Genomic DNA, 19,814 nt, shown 5'->3' on the forward strand with positions numbered 1-19,814 from the left:
TTAAAGAGAAAATCCCTAGTCAACCTAGTTTTTCCACCCCTGGTGATCTGTGAGTGGAAACGTCTACCACAAATTCTTTGGACAGGCAAAATAGCAGCCACTATTCAATTTGATAGGGGTCCTTCGTTTGGCGCCAGATTTCAGTTCTTTCTCAGTAGTAATTTGAAGAAACTTAGATAGCTAGCTAGAGAAGTGACTGAAACCATAAAATAAGGCGAACAATATAATTATTTGCAAGAAAATGTCGTTTTCTTGGTCACTACACAAAAAGTATACTATCGACAACGTAATTTGACCCGGAGTGACCTTCATTACCTCAAAGTGGCATTGTTGCTTGCCGTGTGATACACACTGTCACTGCTTGCTACGTTGACGTTGCTTCCCCGGATTTCGCACTGCCTGGAGTGGAGATCATATTCATCATTTGTTTGCTAGCTTGCTGTACGCATTGTTGCGAGTATAAGCAGTGTGGGAAATATATGGCTCTGAACAAAACTATAACAGTGTGTGTGTGTGTCAGGTGATGATGACCTGGACCTTCTAACAGCTGCTGGCTGAGAACGAGGCTGGAGAGGACAACCTAGATGATCTGTTTGACAACGATGATGAAGAGTACAGGGAGGGGCTGGAGAGGGAGGAAGAGGATGAAGTTGTTGCCCTCTTTGGAGATGTGGATGGCATTGAAGAGGAGGAAGAAGTTTAAACACAGCCGTCTGTAGGGAAGGCTCCGGACAACCTCAATAAATCCCAAGAAGGTTTACAAGGTTTGTCCACAAGGAGTTCAGTACTTCAAAAATGATTATGATAGCGCTATAGCATAGCATTAACGCCTATAGTATGTATAGAGTAAATGTTTCTAAAATGCAGATACCTTCTCTTAAAGTATGTCAGCTTCGCACGCTGTCTCCTTTTCTTTTTTATTCATGGCAGCTTTCTGGTTGTAATCATATCTGTTGTGTTTCTGTGTGTTCTCAGAGGAGCTGAGGTGTATTCAGGAGCAGATGCAGAGGCAGCAGCTAGAGGCCTCCCAGAAGAGCTCTACAGCCACCTTTACCACAAACAGCATCCCAGGAACAAAGGCACCTTCTAAAGCGAACACTCCCTCATAGAGTCCCCCCAAACAGAGCTCCTCCAAGCCAGTTCGTCCCACACAGAAGACCAAGCCCCAAGCCGGTATTACTTTCAGACGTTTTTTTAGCCCAGGTAGTTCCATTTGAGTTTCAGAGTGTATTCTCATCAAAGTCTAGGCTGACCATACAGGAACACAGTGGTGACACCATGTCATATAAGAAGCATCTGTGTCAAGTGAAATAGGTGAGGGTGGTGGATGTGTGTTTTAAAGGAATCTCTTCATCTGTTGTTTTTGACAGTAGGAAAGCCCTCGTCTGCCCCAGACCGAGGAGCCGGCACCAAGCTACAGGAGTCCTCCGACTTCACCGCTCAACTCAACAACGCTGACCTGTTCAAACGCAAAGGTCAAAGGACAGCTCACCAGGTCCAGCCCAGCACTACAGCAGCCGCTACAGACACCAGAGGTCCACTGGTGGAGATTAAGACTCACAGCTCCTTCCAGCCAATAGCAAGCAGTAGTAGGACCAACAATACTGTACGTTCATCACTACCTTCCCAGTCCAATGCCACTGCAGCTCTGTCCGCCGTACGACAGGCGAACCCCCTTCCATCTCTCCCTAAAGACGTCGCCATCGAGAAGTACTCTGGACTGAGGTCAGAGCACACACACACACCTCTCTCGCACACGCACTCATCTACCTATAACACACACAAACACTCCAAGGTTTCTTGTCCGAAGCTCAGATCTGGATTCTGATTGGTTTGTTGGTTTCAGGCGACCACGCGTGTCCTCCACGGAGATGGATCGTATAAGATGGCCGACCGCAAGCTGATCCGGCTCTCCCAGTTGCCTGAGCGCCTGGCCCGGGAGAAACTGGAGGTCTGCGGCTGGGTCACCTTCGCTGTGCTGGTCAACAAAGCCACACCACAGAGCAACAGCAGTGTAAGACCAGAATTACCCCTCTATATCACAGGAGGTTGGTGGCACCTTAATTGGGGAGGACGAGCTCGTGGTAATGGATGGAGCGGAGTAGGTGGAATGGTATCAAACACATAGATTCCATGTGTTTGATGCCATTCCATTTGCTCCATTCCGGCCATTATTATGAGCCTCAGCAGCCTCCACTGCTCTATACTGTATACCAACATGCAACTTCAACATCTACAGTAGGTCACTGATCATGTGGTTTTATTGACATGGACACTCAGGACTCCAGAAGTATGTAAGGTTGACCAATGTTCAATAAAATAAGTCATTGACTTGATAAGACGTGGGCCAACCTGTATTCATTTCAGATGGGTCAGAGATGTCAGCGCTAAGACTTGTCTCCCTCCCTCCTTCCCTCCCTCCGCTCACAGGGTAAGACGTCCAGCATCTGGAAGCTGTCTGACCTCCATGACCTGCAAGTGTACGTGTCTCTCTTGCTGTTTGGGGAGGTGGATAAGGAGCACTGGAAGACTGAGCCAGGCACCGTCATGGGCATCCTCAACCCCAACCCCATGAAGGCCAAAGACGGATATGACGGGGTGTGTGTGTGTGTGTGTCTGTGTTTGCTTTATCTGTAGTGTGTGTGTGTGTGTGTCTGTGTTTACTTTCTCTGTAGTGTGTGTATGTGTGTGTTCTCACCATCACTCTATCTTCTCTCCCCCAGGTGTCTCTGTCGGTGGACCACCATCAGAAGGTGTTGTTGATGGGGGAGGCTCAGGACTATGGCACCTGTAAGGCAGCCAATAAGAACGGAGACCCCTGCTCTCAGATTGTCAACCTGGTGGGTTTGCCTTTGCATCCAGAAACACACACAACCTGAACCGCTCAACAGCTCCTCCATCCACTCTCTGACCCACACTGACCCTCAGAATCGACCTTAAGGCTGATCGGTGTCATTCATATTTACTGTGTCAGTCATATACCACCGCCAAATAGAGAGGGACATTTGAGAACTTGTGAAGTGACATCGTTGAAAGCGTTTCTCTGCAGTAGGAGGGTGTAGAACTGTTGTCCTGTGCTATCTCTCTCTGCAGTAGGAGGGTGTAGAACTGTTGTCCTGTGCTATCTCTCTCTGCAGTAGGAGGGTGTGGAACTGTTGTCCTGTGCTATCTCTCTCTGCAGTAGGAGGGTGTAGGACTGTTGTCATGTGCTATCTCTCTCTCTGCAGTAGGAGGGTGTAGGACTGTTGTCATGTGCTATCTCTCTCTCTGCAGAAGGAGGGTGTAGGGCTGTTGTCATGTGCTATCTCTCTCTCTGCAGTAGGAGGGTGTAGGACTGTTGTCATGTGCTATCTCTCTCTCTCTGCAGTAGGAGGGTGTAGGACTGTTGTCATGTGCTATCTCTCTCTCTGCCACATTTCTACCTGGCCTTATGTTTGGGTGGAACCGAAGACTTATGTTCCTATGTCTTTCAGAATCACAGAGCTGGAGGAGAAAGAAACTAACACGGAGAGCTCCACACAGACCTCACTACTGCCAGAGGTGGTTTCCCCAGCACTAGTCACCACAGCATGTGGTACTGAACCAGAGGCGGAGTCCCAACAGAACTCTGGGAAGGAGAAGGTAGATGCACAGATAGCCTGGGTAAGAGCTTGTCTCTCACCCTGTAAGAACAGGGAAGTTAATGAGATTGAAATGTATTAATGTACAATATGTAATGGGGAATTAAAGAAGTTACAGATAAAGTAAATCAATGTGGTTTAATACAGTTGCAACAGGGAGACACCTCCAGCAGAGAAGCAGGCCCTTATATTCTAATCTCACAGCACCAATGTTCTGTAAACACCTGCCGAGAGGCTTGTAGGAAGTCACAACATCAGCTGCTACAGAATCAGTGTCCCAGAAAACAATAACAATCAGTGTCCTCTGTCCTCATACCTCCAGTCTGGTGTCAATCACTATCAGATATGAACAATCCATAACATTCAGTATCAAGTCTAGTGACCATCAACCAGAAAGGTTCCCAAATAAAACACTGGAAATCATGTGTATTACAGAAAGAGAACATAAATATGCTTTGCATTGTTTTTTAAAAATTATTATATATTTTTTTATCCCATTTTCTCCCCAATTTTCGTGTTATCCAATCACTAGTAATTACTATCTTGTCTCATCGCTACAACTCCCGTACGGGCTCGGGAGAGACGAAGGTCAAAAGCCATGCGTCCTCCGAAGCACAACCCAACCAAGCCGCACTGCTTCTTTAACACAGCGCGCCTCCAACCCGGAAGTCAGCCGCACCAATGTGTCGGAGGAAACACCGTGTACCTGGCCCCCTTGGTTAGCGCGCACTGCGCCCGGCCCGCCACAGGATTCGCTGGAGCGCGATGAGACAAGGATATCCCTACCGGCCAAACCCTCCCTAACCCGGACGACGCTATGCCAATTGTGTGTCGCCCCACGGACCTCCTGGTCGCGGCCGGCTGCGACAGAGCCTGGGCGCGAACCCAGAGACTCTGGTGGCGCAGCTAGCACTGCGATGCAGTGCCCTAGACCACTGCGCCACCCGGGAGGCCCCTTGCTTAGCATTGTTAATTACTCTTAACTGGATATTAACTTTATTCATCTTACATTTCCCCATTACAATGTCCTAACCCTTAGCTTCTCGATCAGAACTGTCAGTTTGTTGGACTGTTGTCTGTTATGTGTCAGGCTGCGTCAGAGGTGGAGGATCTGAAGGCTAAGATGATGACCCTGTTTAATGAGCTACAGCAGGCTCAGAGCAAACTGGGCGAGGCAGAGGGCATGAAGAAGAACCTGCAGGACAGGTGCAGGACAAGTGAAATAGGTGCAGCTTTTTATTTTTAAATAACATTTTTGTTTACTTCTACTCTGACTCAGTGGCTTGATATGAATATGCAATGGGGGAAAAATAATGAAATGAAACACAAGAAAGAAGGCAATCGGCAATCTTTATTCAAGAATGGAATAATCAGCCGTAATATCAGCAGTTTGGTGTCCGTGTGCAGTACTGGTATCTCCAGCGACGATCTCTGAAAATCCACAATACATTTTGAGGTAAACATTCTTGTTGTTGAAACCCCCACCCCCCCCCCCCCCCCACCACCAAAATCACACACACATTGTACTCACTCATGAGGATTGGAATGGTAGCTTCCGGCCCCAACTAGGTAGTTCAGGCTTGGGACTTGCCAAGACATGACCTCATCAAGGTCGTTGACGTAGGGGGTCCACTGACACTCCTGGTTACAGTAGCTGTTGACTCGACAGCAGTAGAACTTCCACCTGTGATGGAAATCATACATGTATAACACACTGATCACAGTCAGGATTATGTCAAACCTGGATTCAAATATTTGTTTTCTTTCAAATACTTCAGCTGCATTTGATGGACCCAATGGAATAGTCCCAAAAGTGCAAATGCTGCTCATATGGCACTCCAAGCAGGCTAAATCAACCTCTCAAAGTATTTGAAAAAAGTAAACAACTACTATTTGAACATAGGATCTGGTAAACGGTGAGGTCTTCTCACCTTCTGTCCTCATGGGGGTTGGAATGGTAGCTGTTCATCCCGGTGAGGACATTGTTTTTGGGGCATTCAAAGGTGAACTCCTGGTCGAAGTCATTTACGTAAGGAGACCAGTGGCACTCGGGCTCTGAGACAAACGTGGCTTTGCACGCAAAGCCCCACAAACGGTCTTCATAGGCGTTGTTATGCTGACTGAAATGAGAGATGTGCATTGTCATGGCTCTATTAATGGTTGAATTGATTTGAAAACAAACATATATTGAAGGTTTAATTTGTTGATATGCCCAGTATCAACAGTGCAGTGCACCTAGTAGTACTCGAGACCAGATATTGAGTGTCTCGGTATTGGTGTCGGATACATTTGTACTCGGTCTAGGACAGTGAGGACTCATTCTATTCTTCCCGAAACCAGCAGAGTAAAAAACTCTATCAGCTTCCATTCAGTCACCACATAAAACCACTTCACCAGGCCAAATATATACATTCCTTTCTTGAAACATTTTAATACAGTCTCTTAAGTCTTTATATCTATTATAGACATATTTGCCCAGGGGTGAACCTATAGGCCTTCAGTATGTGACAGGTTAGTACAGTGGTGAACCTATAGGCCTTCAGTGTGTGACAGGTTAGTACAGTGGTGAACCTATAGGCCTCCAGTGTGTGACAGGTTAGTACGGTGGTGAACCTATAGGCCTTCAGCGTGTGACAGGTTAGTACAGTGGTGAACCTATAGGTCTTCAGTGTGTGACAGGTTAGTACAGTGGTGAGCCTATAGGTCTTCAGTGTGTGACAGGTTAGTACAGTGGTGAACCTATAGGCCTTCAGTGTGACAGGTTAATACAGTGGTGAACCTATAGGTCTTCAGTGTGTGACAGGTTAGTACAGTGGTGAACCTATAGGTCTTCAGTGTGTGACAGGTTAGTACAGTGGTGAACCTATAGGTCTTCAGTGTGTGACAGGTTAGTACAGTGGTGAACCTATAGGCCATCAGTGTGTGACAGGTTAGTACAGTGGTGAACCTATAGGCCTTCAGTGTGTGACAGGTTAGTACAGTGGTGAACCTATAGGTCTTCAGTGTGTGACAGGTTAGTACAGTGGTGAACCTATAGGCCTTCAGTGTGACAGGTTAGTACAGTGGTGAACCTATAGGTCTTCAGTGTGTGACAGGTTAGTACAGTGGTGAACCTGTAGGCCTTCAGTGTGTTACAGGTTAGTACAGTGGTGAACCTATAGGCCATCAGTGTGTGACAGGTTAGTACAGTGGTGAACCTATAGGTCTTCAGTGTGTGACAGGTTAGTACAGTGGTGAACCTATAGGCCTTCAGTGTGTGACAGGTTAGTACAGTGGTGAACCTATAGACCTTCAGTGTGTGACAGGTTAGTACAGTGGTGAACCTATAGGCCTTCAGTGTGTGACAGGTCCGTGATTCTAAAAGGACAGCAACTGTAATACTAGTGCACTCATTTAGGAGGGTGGACTTTTTATTAAACACAAAGGGCCAGTGGTGTAGTGCAGGTATAAGCTGTATGGGGCATTGCGTATACTCACTTCTTAATCCCTACTGATGTGTGTGTGCTTGGTTGGGACAAGCATGCATTGGCAGGCAAGCTGCAGAAGGACGTGGAGGCTACAATTTCTCATCGTTTATCAGTGCAATTTTGACGGCCAATTAGCTGAAAAAGTTTGAGAGTTTATCTAATATTCCTTCGTTAGATTTTAGCTCATCTTGCGCTGGCTAGCATTAGTTGTTGATGTGCATAACTGAGGGGGAGAGAGCCTACCTTTTCATGGTGGTTTGATCAAGAGGACTGTAAAGTTTCCAAATGTAACAGGACTCCTGTGGTATTTACATATTTGCAGAAATCCATTCAGGTGTATTTTGTGGCATTTGGTGAATGCGTTCTAATGATCTAAAGTCACACTGTTGCTACTTCCTGTAAAAACACAGTCCAGTTCAGTGTGAATGATGGCAGGTCCTACTGACTGTAAACACACGGTCCAGTTCAAAGTGAATGATGGAAGGTCCTACTGCCTGTAAACACACAGTCCAGCTCAAAGTGAATGATGGAAGGTCCTACTGCCTGTAAACACACAGTCCAGCTCAAAGTGAATGATGGAAGGTCCTACTTCCTGTAAAAACACAGTCCAGCTCAAAGTGAATGATGGAAGGTCTGTGTGACAAATGGCTTGTTTGTTTAAAGGCCTACTGTAGCTCTGATTGGCTATAGCGCACCGGTCTGTGTTGACTCCGATCCTGGACAAGACAGATGGTTTTATTTGGTTTTATTTACTGCAGTGTCTATTTTCCAAACGTACGGCCTCTTTCCCACTTAATATTGCTATATCATTTTCACAGATGCCTTAGTATACGTCATTCTCAAACATTCTAAGAATTTATCAAAACGTGAAATTTACCATCTAAGTGGTTGCTTGTAAAAGTTTTTTGTGTGTAAAATTCTTCCTGGGGGTGTATATGAACAGATTTGAATAAGATTTCATGTTGCTAAAATGCTGTCAGTTCCACTTGAAATGCAACAGTGTTTCACACACAAGTTATTTTCTAAGAGATGACTAACAACAGCAAACGCACTGCAATAAAAAACAGTTTCACTCACCAGATGATCATTTGAAACATAACTTGTTGAACGTTTTCTTGAAAAGGGAGAAGCTAACAAATTAGCAACAATCTCCTCTTTGATAACACCTGCTGCAGCTGCTGCAAACTAGCCGACAACAAAAGCTAGCTAGCTAGACTGTGGGACAACTACTGCTCGCTATTGCACAGTGACCTGTTGGCCTTCAAGGCAGAAGTTTTTGTAAAAACTGTCCTACACATTAATTGAAAATGTGATTGGTTGATTCTACTGTCACTCCAAAATGTTGCCATAAAGCAGTTGAATGGCATATGCCTTTATCTAGCTTCTGATGGCATAGGATGACTTGGCTGTCTAGATTTATCTCCCCAGAGACCAGCAAAGAAAAATCCAGATTGGGTCTTTTTTCTCTTTTAGTGTTAAACCTTTCCTTTCCAACAAAAATGTAAGAGATTAAATTAGAAAAATTGAAAATAATAATTATCATGTTTATATAATAATTATTTTATAAATCCTTAGCCCTTGTCTAAAGGCTTAGAAGGCCATTGTTCCCAAATGTGTTTGAGTTAGTAATATTTGTAGAGCGGCTCTAATTTCTCTCAGCATGCATTTTTCAAACTTTTCTATATGTCTAAAGAATCTGTTGTTCTGAAATATGAACACAGATATACTGGACATTTTGAACTCTTGTGGTGGTGATTTGACACAATTACAACCATGTTCTTGAATTGGACTCGCATTTTTCTGGTCTTGACTCGGTCTCGCCCACCCTCCGGTCTTGGTCTTGACTCGGACTTGATTTGCTCAAGTCTTGGTCTTGAATCGGTCTCGCTTTAGGTGGTCTCGAACACAACACTGGCACTTACTGGTCTATGCAGCATAATGAGATCATTTTGTTCATAATTGGTGATGAAAAGTAGAACAGCACTAACGATGAGGTATTCCACTTTGGTAGAATATTGATAGTAGGCAAATTTAGTGCCTTTTCTCACCTTTTTATGTAAGAGATGGATTGTCTTGAAGGGCAGTTAAAATGTAAGGGCTGGTCAAATTGGTTTTCCCATCCCGTTCCAATTTTCCCTGCAACACACAAGCAAGGGCACAATAACTGAATACATATACTGTAATACAGCATCATTGCCTAAAGGAAGTGTTTAAAAAAAAAAAATAGTAAAAACAATTATGTAAATTGAGTGCAAAAAGCGTAATCATATGGTAATGGTAGTCTGCACCTCCTAGACATTTTGGTTACTCACTATTCATGTATTTGGGCTGTAAGCCAATTATAAATGTTTTACAAAGAAATGAACACTTCATTCAGCCTACAACTTAAAACAACAGCCTACCTTGCCCGTTGACCAAGACACCAGCAAGAAGCAGAATATAGAATTTGGGTCCGTTCATGGCTTCTCTGAGACGTGTGGTCTTAACACAATAGCACAAGCAAGGGTAAATGATCAATTTATAGAGGCACACCCAAGCAGTGTTTTTGGGCCATGTACTTGGGTAATTTTTGTGTTGCTGGCATTATTCCAAGTTTTATGTTTCTGAGAAATGATGTTGCACAACTGACATTTTTTTTTTTTATACTTTTTTTATTGTAGGAACACAAAGAAAGTACAAATAAAAGAACAAAAAAGATCTGGCAGTTACAGTGCACTTCATACCTTCATCATCATATTAGTTACATTAGCTTCTTTGAATTAGACACAACTGACATTTTTCATGAATTATCCTTAACTTTATGGTTTAAAAAATGTATTTTTCCCCCCCAGGGGCTTATTGGTTGGCTGTTCCATACTTCTACAACATACTTCTACAACAACAACAAAATCAATTTAAAGTTGTATTACATTTTCTGGTTTTTCAATCAACCAACAAAACACATTCCACATTCACAGATGTGCAGACTCACAGATGTGCAGACAGACTTTAAAATTAAAATTAATAATATATAAAAAAATAAATATATATATATATATATACACACACACACATATACATACACACAAAGAATAATTATTAAAAAATAAATATATATAAAACTTGCAGCAGCACTATCAAGATTCTTAGCTGAGACGACGAGCAAATAATTAGTTTTTAGAGCACCTTACACAACATGTATCTGCTCATTTCCCTAATCACCCCATTCACTCTGTCCAATTTGAAATATAGTTGAGTAGTGGAGACCAGAGTCTATCAAACTTGGGCCGTCTCTTGTGGAGGTCATCAGTGAGCTTTACAAGAGGGAGAAAGTCAACAATCTGGTCAATCCACATTTTAAATATAGAAGTATTAGAAGCCCACAATATTAGAATACATTTCTTAGCAAAGTATGTGATAGTCATAAACACATTTTCTGTCAGGATCAAGAACAAAGTCCTGCTGGGCATTAAGAAGATAGATACACGGTGTCATATCAAACTGTACATCTAGTATTTTCTGTGCAGCAGTATGTATAGATTGCCAAAATCTGGCACTCTCTCTACAGCTCCAAAATACATGCATATAGGTTCCACTTTCGGAGGTACATCTTTTACAGTTAGGAGAAATGTCTGTTTTCATTCTATGGAGTCTCAAGGGAGTGTAATAAAATTTGTACAAAAATGTGTAATTAGATTATTTCATTTTTACATTAGTAGAGGAGCAGTATACCCTGTCGCAAACCTCCGCCCATAACTCATCACTGATAGTCAGACCAAGGTCCTTTTCCCAGATTATTTTCAAAGGAGTAAAGGAGGAGCCCCCTTTCTCAGAAATGAGTCTATAGATAAGATATTAAGCCTTTACTGGATTGTGCTGTGACAAGAAGGGTTTCAACTTAATTCAACTGAGCTCTAAACCTCCTCTTGGAAGTAAATGAGGAAAGGACATGTCTAATTTGAAGATTAGGGAAAAAAGAAAAAAAATGGGATCTTGGCACATTGAATTCACTGCAGAGCTCTTGAAATGATTTCAGTGTAGTGGTTTTCTGATGAAATAGGTCTGAAAAGGTCCTGATTCCTAGAGTATGCCAAAGATTAAAGTTGGCATCCCTCAGGGCTTTTGGCAAGTCTGGGTTGCCTACTATAGGCGAGTGACAACATATTTGGGAGGAAATGCCCAGGTATTTCTTAGTCCCTCCACGCTAGTAGGGTGCTGTAAATCAAAGGTTTTGGCTATGTTCCCCATTTCACTAAAGTTATTAATGGATATAATTGAGCTTAGTGGCAATGAACCACAGGATTGGGCTTCTATCTGGATCCACGTTGACTCTTGTCTGTTTGTGATCCATGTTAGCATGTTGCAGATTTGGGCGGACCAGTAGTACAATTGAAGGGAGGGAAGGGCAAGACCACCCTTAGATTCAGGTTTCGATAGAGTGGAGAACTTGATCCTAGGATTTTTATATAATATAAATTTGATGCTTAGGTTAGTTGTTTTGAAAAAGGAAACTGGGAGATAGCATGGGAGCATCTGAAATAAATAGTTCAGTCTAGGGAGGATGTTCATACGGATGACATTAATTCTTCCTACTAAGCTAATTGGGAGGGAGATCTAGGTTTGGAGATCGTTCTTGATTCAATCCAGGAGTGGAAGACAATTTTCCTTGAAAAGGCTATTCAGATCTGGTGTTATGAAAATCCCAAGGTATTGAAACTCCTGTGTCTTCCATTGGAATGGACATAGTGTCCTCATAGAGCTGGTGAGTGTAATATTGAGAGGGCAGACAGTGGATTTGTTAAAATTGATCTTATAACCTGAACTTGCCATACTGAGCAATTGTGTCTAAAATGGGAGGGATTTCTCAGGGTTGGATATGTAGAGCAAGACATCATCCGCGTAAAGCGAAATCTTGTGCTGCAGGCCGCCTGCAGAAATACCCATAACACTTGGATTGCTCCTTATCAACTCTGCCAGAGGCTCTGCCCCCAACAAGTAGAGCAGGGGGGACAGCGAGTACCCTTGTCTTGTGTCCCGTCCCAAAGGGAATCTCTCAGAGTTCAGGCCATTAGTGGTCACCACGGCATTTGGATGAGAGTATAGTGATTTAATCCATTTAATAAAGTTTGAGCCCATATTGAACTTTTCTAAGACTGAGAACAGAAAGCTCCATTCCATCCTGTCGAACGCCTTCTCAGCATCCAGTGAAGCCAGCAGGACAGGGGTCTTCTGTGCGTTTACTTGATCAATAATATCAAAAAGACGGCGAATGTTATCAGAAGAGTATCTGTCTCTAATAAATCCAGTTTGGTCCGCTTTTATTACACTGCTCCAAAAAATAAAGGGAACACTAAAATAACACATCCTAGATCTGAATGAATGAAATATTCTTATTAAATACTTTTTTCTTTACATAGTTGAATGTGCTGACAACAAAATCACACATTATCAATGGAAATCAAATTTATCAACCCATGGAGGTCTGGATTTGGAGTCACACTCAAAATTAAAGTGGAAAACCACACTACAGGCTGATCCAACTTTGATGTAATGTCCTTAAAACAAGTCAAAATGAGGCTCAGTAGTGTGTGTGGCCTCCACGTGCCTGTATGACCTCCCTACAACGCCTGGGCATGCTCCTGATGAGGTGGCGGATGGTCTCCTGAGGGATCTCCTCCCAGACCTGGACTAAAGCATCCGCCAACTCCTGCACAGTGTGTGGTGTGGCGTTGGTGGATGGAGCGAGACATGATGTCCCAGATATGCTCAATTGGATGCAGGTCTGGGGAACGGGCGGGCCAGTCCATAGCATCAATGCCTTCCTCTTGCAGGAACTGCTGACACACTCCAGCCACATGAGGTCTAGCATTGTCTTGCATTAGGAGGAACCCAGGGCCAACCGCACCAGCATATGGTCTCACAAGGGGTCTGAGGATCTCATCTCGGTACCTGATGGCAGTCAGGCTACCTCTGGCGAGCACATGGAGGGCTGTGCGGCCCCCCCAAAGAAATGCCACCCCACACCATGACTGACCCACCGCCAAACTGGTCATGCTGGAGGATGTTGCAGGCAGCAGAATGTTCTCCACGGCGTCTCCAGACTCTGTCACATCTGTCACATGTGCTCAGTGTGAACCTGCTTTCATCTGTGAAGAGCACAGGGCGCCAGTGGCGAATTTGCCAATCTTGGTGTTCTCTGGCAAATGCCAAACGTCCTGCACGGTGTTGGGCTGTAAGCACAACCCCCACCTGTGGACGTCGGGCCCTCATATCACCCTCATGGAGTCTGTTTCTGACCGTTTGAGCAGACACATGCACATTTGTGGCCTGCTGGAGGTCATTTTGCAGGGCTCTGGCAGTGCTCCTCCTGCTCCTCCTTGCACAAAGGCGGATGTAGCGGTCCTGCTGCTGGGTTGTTGCCCTCCTACGGCCTCCTCCACGTCTCCTGATGTACTGGCCTGTCTCCTGGTACCGCCTCCATGCTCTGGACACTACGCTGACAGACACAGCAAACCTTCTTGCCACAGCTCGCATTGATGTGCCATCCTGGATGAGCTGCACTACCTGAGCCACTTATGTGGGTTGTAGACTCCGTCTCATGCTACCACTAGAGTGAAAGCACCGCCAGCATTCAAAAGTGACCAAAACATCAGCCAGGAAGCATAGGAACTGAGAAGTGGTCTGTGGTCACCACCTGCAGAACCACTCCTTTATTGGGGGTGTCTTGCTAATTGTCTGTAATTTCCACCTTTTGTCTATTCCATTTGCACAACAGCATGTGAAATTTATTGTCAATCAGTGTTGCTTCCTAAAGTGGACAGTTTGATTTCACAGAAGTGTGATTGACTTGGAGTTACATTGTGTTGTTTAAGTGTTCCCTTTATTTTTTTGAGCAGTGTATTTTGGGAAGAAGTGTTTAGTCTTTTGGAGCGCAAATTGGTAATTATTTTGTAGTCGAAATCCAACAAGCTTATGGGCTGGAAGGACGAGCAGGATAGAGGGTCCTTGTCTTTTTTGAGCAACACTAATGTGAGCTGTGTGCATAAAGTCTGGGAGAGCTCTGTTTTTGCACAAATCATCCAACATTGGCATGAAAATAGGGCTAAGCTGGGGCCAAAAAGCTTTGTAGAACTCTGGGGAATCCATCTGGGCCTGGGGACTTATTAGGTGGCATGGAGGTCCCGTGTGGTTCAGTTGGTAGTGCATGGCGCTTGCAACTCCAGGGTTGTGGGTTCAATTCCCACGGGGGGACCATGGTTCAATTCCCACGGGGGGACCAGGATGAATATGTATGAACTTTCCAATTTGTAAGTCGCTCTGGATAAGAGCGTCTGCTAAATGACTTAAATGTAAATGTAATGGAGGTAATTGCCTCCAGGACCTCCTCAGGAGTGAAGGGGGAGTTGATCATCTTGGTCGGTCTCTGATAGTTTAGGTAGTGAGATAACCTCTAGGAAGGAATGGAGTTCTGCCTTCGTATGTTCTCTCTCAGAAGTAAATAGTTTGCAGTAAAAATTATGAAAAGTTAAATTTATATATTTTGGGTCATATATGTGACCTCGTCCTCTGCTGTTCAGATAGCCATGATTGTACGCTCTGCTCTGACTGCTCTTCTTTTAATTGGTAAGCAAACAATCTACTAGGCCTATTGCTATACTCATCGTATTTCGGTTTAGTAAAGAAAACTTAGATTTTTTATCTCCCGAGTATAGTTCAAGTTCAGTTTGGAGATTCACAGTGGTGTCTGACGTTGGTTTTATCAGCGGCTGATTACTCTTGCTGAACCCCGGGACAGGATCAAAGATGAAAAATTATTTTGCACAGAAATGCTAGATAAAACCCATGAAAGAGTTGTGATGAAAGTGAAGAATCTGGTGGCACCAGTCAACGCTCCACACACGACATTCACAACTGACTGCTGGTCAGGCACTACAGAGTCCCTCAGTTTGGCTTTGGCTGCTTTAAGTTGACTCCAGGAGATGCTGTCTGGGGATTGTTTATGTACTTTTTCACAGCGTTCCAGCTCAATCTCAAGGTCTAGCCTGTGTGCTTCCATTGCTTTTTTCTTAGAGGAAGCATATGCAATTAGATGACCTCTTAGTGTGGCTTTAGCAGCGTCCCACATTGTGGCCGGAGAAATAGGAGAATCTTTGTTGTCTTGTGTGTAGTTGTCTATCCATGTAGTTACCAATGTATTGAAAGCTTTGTTTGATAACATGGAATTTATGAATTTATGAAACTCTTTGGAATAAAAATGTAATCTATACGGGAGTAGGTGTTATGGACATTAGAGTAGTATGTATAGTCCATAGATGAGCTATTAGTCTCTCTCCAGATATCTCTCAGTCCCATCTCTTTGGTAAGAGTTCAACATCTTTGCAGATCTGGGATTTATGGTGGGGACTTGAGATGATTTGGGTTGGGTTGAGTGTACAATTAAAATCTCCGGCCATCACGCCAAAGGAAACACAATGCTCATTGAACAGGGTTATCATTTTCGACATGAAAGCAAGACTATCTGTGTTAGGGGCGTATATGTTCAAGATAGTAATTGGTTGTCCATACAGTGATCCAGTTATGAAAATAAATCTCCCCTCCGGATCAGATATGTTTTTGTCAATTATGAATGGAACATTCTTATGGATAAGTATGGCTGTACCTCTACTGTTTGATTTGAAAGATGAGAAATACACCTGTCCCACCCAAGCTCTGCGGAGTTTGGCATGTTCGGCATCACAGAGGTGTGTCTCTTGTAATAGCGCGATGTCTGCTTTTTCCTTTTTTAGAGCACATAGTATCTTTGTTTTATTGCATGACCTAGACCGTGGCAGTTCCATGTCAATAGATTTAAGGTACTAGTCAACGTCATCGAACAGAAATCGAACTCTAGTACAAGTCATCTAGGGTAGATAATAGTTACAGTTGCGTTCACATAAAAGGAAAATATATGGTGTACATAAAATAACAATCTCTGAACACCCCAGCCGAGTTCCCAAACAACTCGACATATCCCGTTGGACCTATTACACGACCCCCCCCCCCCCCGCTCAGTCTCAATTCTGTGTTCCTCTTGCTCCTGGCTAATGGTGCTAGCTTTTGCTCCGCTAATGCTCGAGTCCAGGTAAATATGTCACCTGTAATGTCACCGCCATGACTTTTTGACTAAAGCTAAAGGAGTTTAAACTTGAAGTGGAGGTAAGATTAGGAATTGAAATCTCTGAGCGATATGCAGAGAAGACACATGCCACGTGGAGGCAACATGCAGGGAGCCAGAGGTACAGGACAGTACATTGCTTTAAGTCATTCACCTTGCTGAGAGAGCAGTGCTCAAGCCAGGGCACATCATATTGTTTTCTGCCAATTAAAAGTTATCTCGTATTAATTCTATCACAAACACTCTGCTCCTCCTCATCCCATCTCAAATTATTTACAACAATGATAATTACATCATTTATGCTGTGTGTGTGTGTGTGTGTGTGTGTGTGTGTGTGTGTGTGTGTGTGTGTACAGTTGAGAACGACACAAGTATGAATTTCCACAAAGTTTGCCGCTTCAGCGTCTTTAGATATTTTTGTCAGATGTTACTATGGAATAGTGAAGTATAATTACAAGCATTTCATAAGTGTCAAAGGCTTTTATTAACAATTACATGAAGTTGATGCAAAGAGTCAATATTTGCAGTGTTGACCCTTCTTTTTCAAGACCTCTGCAATCCACGCTGGCATGCTGTCAATTAACTTCTGAGCCACATCCTGACTGATGGCAGCCAATTCTTGCATAATCAATGCTTGGAGTTTGTCAGAATTTGTGGGGTTTTGTTTGTCCACCCGCCTCTTGTGGATTGACCACAAGTTCTCAATGGGATTAAAGTCTGGTGAGTTTCCTGGCCATGGACCCAAAATATTGATGTTTTGTTCCCCAAGCCACTTAGTTATCACTTTTGCCTTATGGCAAGGTGCTCCATCATGCTGTAAAAGGTATTGTTCGTCACCAAACTGTTCCTGGATGGTTGGGAGAAGTTGCTCTCGGAGGATGTGTTGGTACCATTCTTTATTCATGGCTGTGTTCTTAGGAAAAATTGTGAGTGAGCCCACTCCCTTGGCTGATAAGCAACCCCACACATGAATGATCTCAGGATGCTTTACTGTTGGCATGACACAGGACTGATGGTAGCGCTCACCTTGACTTCTCCGGACAAGCTTTTTTCCAGATGCACCAAACAATCGGAAAGGGGATTACCCCAGTGTCTTCTTTGCTGCCCTTCTTGACACCAGGCCTTCCTCCAAAAGTCTTCGCCTCACACCTGCCTGCTGCCATTCCTGGGCAAGCTCTGTCCTGGTGGTGCTGCAAACCCGCAGCTGAATCAACTTTAGGAGAAGGTCCTGGCGCTTGCTGGACTTTCTTGGGCGCCCTGAAGCCTTCTTCACAACAATTGAACCGCTCTCCTTGAAGTTCTTGATGATCTGATAAATGGTTGATTTAGGTGCAATCTTACTGGCAGCAATATCCTTACCTCTGAAGCCCTTTTTGTGCAAAGCAATGATGACGGCACGTGTTTCCTTGCAGGTATCCATGGTTGACAGAGGAAGAACAATGATTCCAAGCACCACCCTCCTTTTGAAGCTTCCAGTCTGTTATTCGAACTCAATCAGCATGACAGAATGATCTCCAGCCTTGTCCTCGTCAACACTCACACCTGTGTTAACGAGAGAATCACTGACATGTCAGCTGGTCCTTTTGTAGCAGGGCTGAAATGCAGTGGAAATGTTTTTGGGGGATTCAGTTCATTTGCATGGCAAAGAGGGACTTTGCAATTCTTCTGATCACTCTTCATAACATTCTGAAGTATATGCAAATTGCCATCATACAAACTGAGGCAGCAGACTTTGTGAAAATGTATATTTGTCATTCTCAAAACTTTTGGCCACGACTGTATATAAGGGTAATATCGTTACCATACCACTGTGTGTCTGATAGGTGGTGATGCCAGGGACTGGCAGCAGCAGGGGAATATACCGGAGCACGTCTGCCCCAAGTGTAACGAGATCCTACCAGACCTGGACAGCCTGCAGATTCACATCATGGACTGCATCATCTGAGCCTTCATAATAGTCATCAGCAACAACAAAGACAACTGCCGCAGATGCAACTTACTCTGATTCTTCTTCATCGTCATCATCCCATTTATGGCAGAGTAAAATGCAGTCTTTGTGCTCTAAAAAGTGCATTTATTTTCCAGTTCACGGCTATGTTGCTCTGGTCTATGTTTTAGAACATAGAACTATAATATAAAATGTGTTCTTATAGTGCACAACTAGACATATTATTTTTTTTGTTAGAGGGGCGAAAAACATCCTGTAAAATGTATCACGTTTAATATACTGTTAGGTGATAAATGGAGAACTGGAATTTGTATTTTAAGTTTGGCAACTTGTTTATTTTCTCATGACAGCTGTCTGTCACATAGTTTAGAATTAACTCTTTAGCAAGAAACAATTTGGTTTATTAAATGCTTATTATGGATTTTCGGGTGGTTCAATTTAATCAAGCTGTAATTCTGTTTCGATGAAGGTTATGAATAGATTATGATTACAGCATAGACATTTCCTTTTGAATAATTCAACAGAGGGAAGGATGCCCAAGACAGTTTGTTTTTTGTAAATGTATATTGCACATACATTTTATCCATCGTCGTCATGGTTTGTACATGTATAATTAAACCTATGTAGCCTGCAGGAGGTATGACTATGCAAGGGAGTGTGTACTGTATTAACTAACTACTAACTTCTGTATTGTTAGGATTGCGTCAATTCAATCTGGTATAAGGATAAGTATGACAATGAGTCCCCGATTTGTATGCTGTGTATTATTTATTAACTAAGCAATAAATGGCAAATGCAATTTTCGTATATACGGGTTCAATGTATCATCACGCAGGATAAAACAGGGAACTGGGCAACACCCCAAAACCCCTCCCCTATATACTCTAATAGTGTTAGTTCCTGCTTCAGAGCAAGCCTGTTAGAGTAGAGGTCCAGTGTGGTTTAGACTGACTGGCCTATGGCTGGTGTTGGCACTTAAGCTAGTCCAGTCCCTTAGCGCTCCGGAGGGTCCGCTGTTATCTTGATAGAGTGTTGCTGTCTTGCCCCACACCCCTGTTGCATTCACAGTTCCTGTTTTCTTGTCTTTTCAGTACTTTTCCATCCTTGCTACCCCTCGTGACAGTTCCTGTTTTCTTGTCTTTTCAGTAATTTTCCATCCTTGCTACCCCTCGTGAAATGCACCCCTCCCCTCCCAAGATTAGTCAAGTCATGCTATATGTTTAGCCACACTTTGTTGCACAATTATAACACACACACATGTTCAATGTACTTATCACTCCCACACATACAATCAATAAAACTCAGACCTCACAGTATCCAGATGTATTTACAAATCCTGTGATTCTGTAAAATAATAATGAAAATCTGTAATAAAGGTGTTATTGGTACAGTAGGCTGTGTCTGTCTGTCTTTGTTGTTGCACACACATCTAGAATATAAAACTCGGATTGCACCTGAAAAAATGCAACATGAGAGTAGAACCCACCATGGATATAGAACAGAATCTGCTTTATATCTATGATATAAAGCAGCTCGAGTTGCAACAAACTGGACAGTTTTATTTCTTAATTCAAAGAACTCAATCATGGACACTTACTGACAGTTGTGTCTGCTTTGCGTGATGTATTGTCTCTACCTTCTTACCC

General features: G+C 43.4%; 2 protein-coding genes across 2 annotated transcripts; one reads left to right on the forward strand and one right to left on the reverse strand.

The window, feature by feature from the left end:
- Window positions 1-988: 988 nt before the first annotated feature.
- On the forward strand, window positions 989-19,615 carry LOC129838589 (protein MCM10 homolog). Its single transcript, XM_055905663.1, has 7 exons — window positions 989-1,173; window positions 1,371-1,725; window positions 1,847-2,014; window positions 2,431-2,598; window positions 2,724-2,840; window positions 3,474-4,846; window positions 18,044-19,615. The coding sequence occupies exons 3-6, from the start codon at window positions 1,886-1,888 to the stop codon at window positions 3,501-3,503; spliced, it is 444 nt and encodes a 147-aa protein (XP_055761638.1). The 5' UTR covers window positions 989-1,173; window positions 1,371-1,725; window positions 1,847-1,885; the 3' UTR covers window positions 3,504-4,846; window positions 18,044-19,615.
- Window positions 4,954-9,598, reverse strand: LOC129838588 (hemagglutinin/amebocyte aggregation factor-like). The gene is made up of 5 exons (XM_055905662.1): window positions 9,490-9,598; window positions 9,136-9,223; window positions 5,552-5,740; window positions 5,152-5,304; window positions 4,954-5,051 (listed from the first exon to the last, which is right to left on the reverse strand). Exons 1-5 carry the CDS (start codon window positions 9,545-9,547, stop codon window positions 5,003-5,005), a joined length of 537 nt encoding a protein of 178 aa, XP_055761637.1. The 5' UTR covers window positions 9,548-9,598; the 3' UTR covers window positions 4,954-5,002.
- Window positions 19,616-19,814: the final 199 nt, after the last annotated feature.

This window comes from Salvelinus fontinalis, chromosome 39 (genome assembly GCF_029448725.1).
Source record: "Salvelinus fontinalis isolate EN_2023a chromosome 39, ASM2944872v1, whole genome shotgun sequence".
NCBI lineage: Eukaryota > Metazoa > Chordata > Actinopteri > Salmoniformes > Salmonidae > Salvelinus > Salvelinus fontinalis.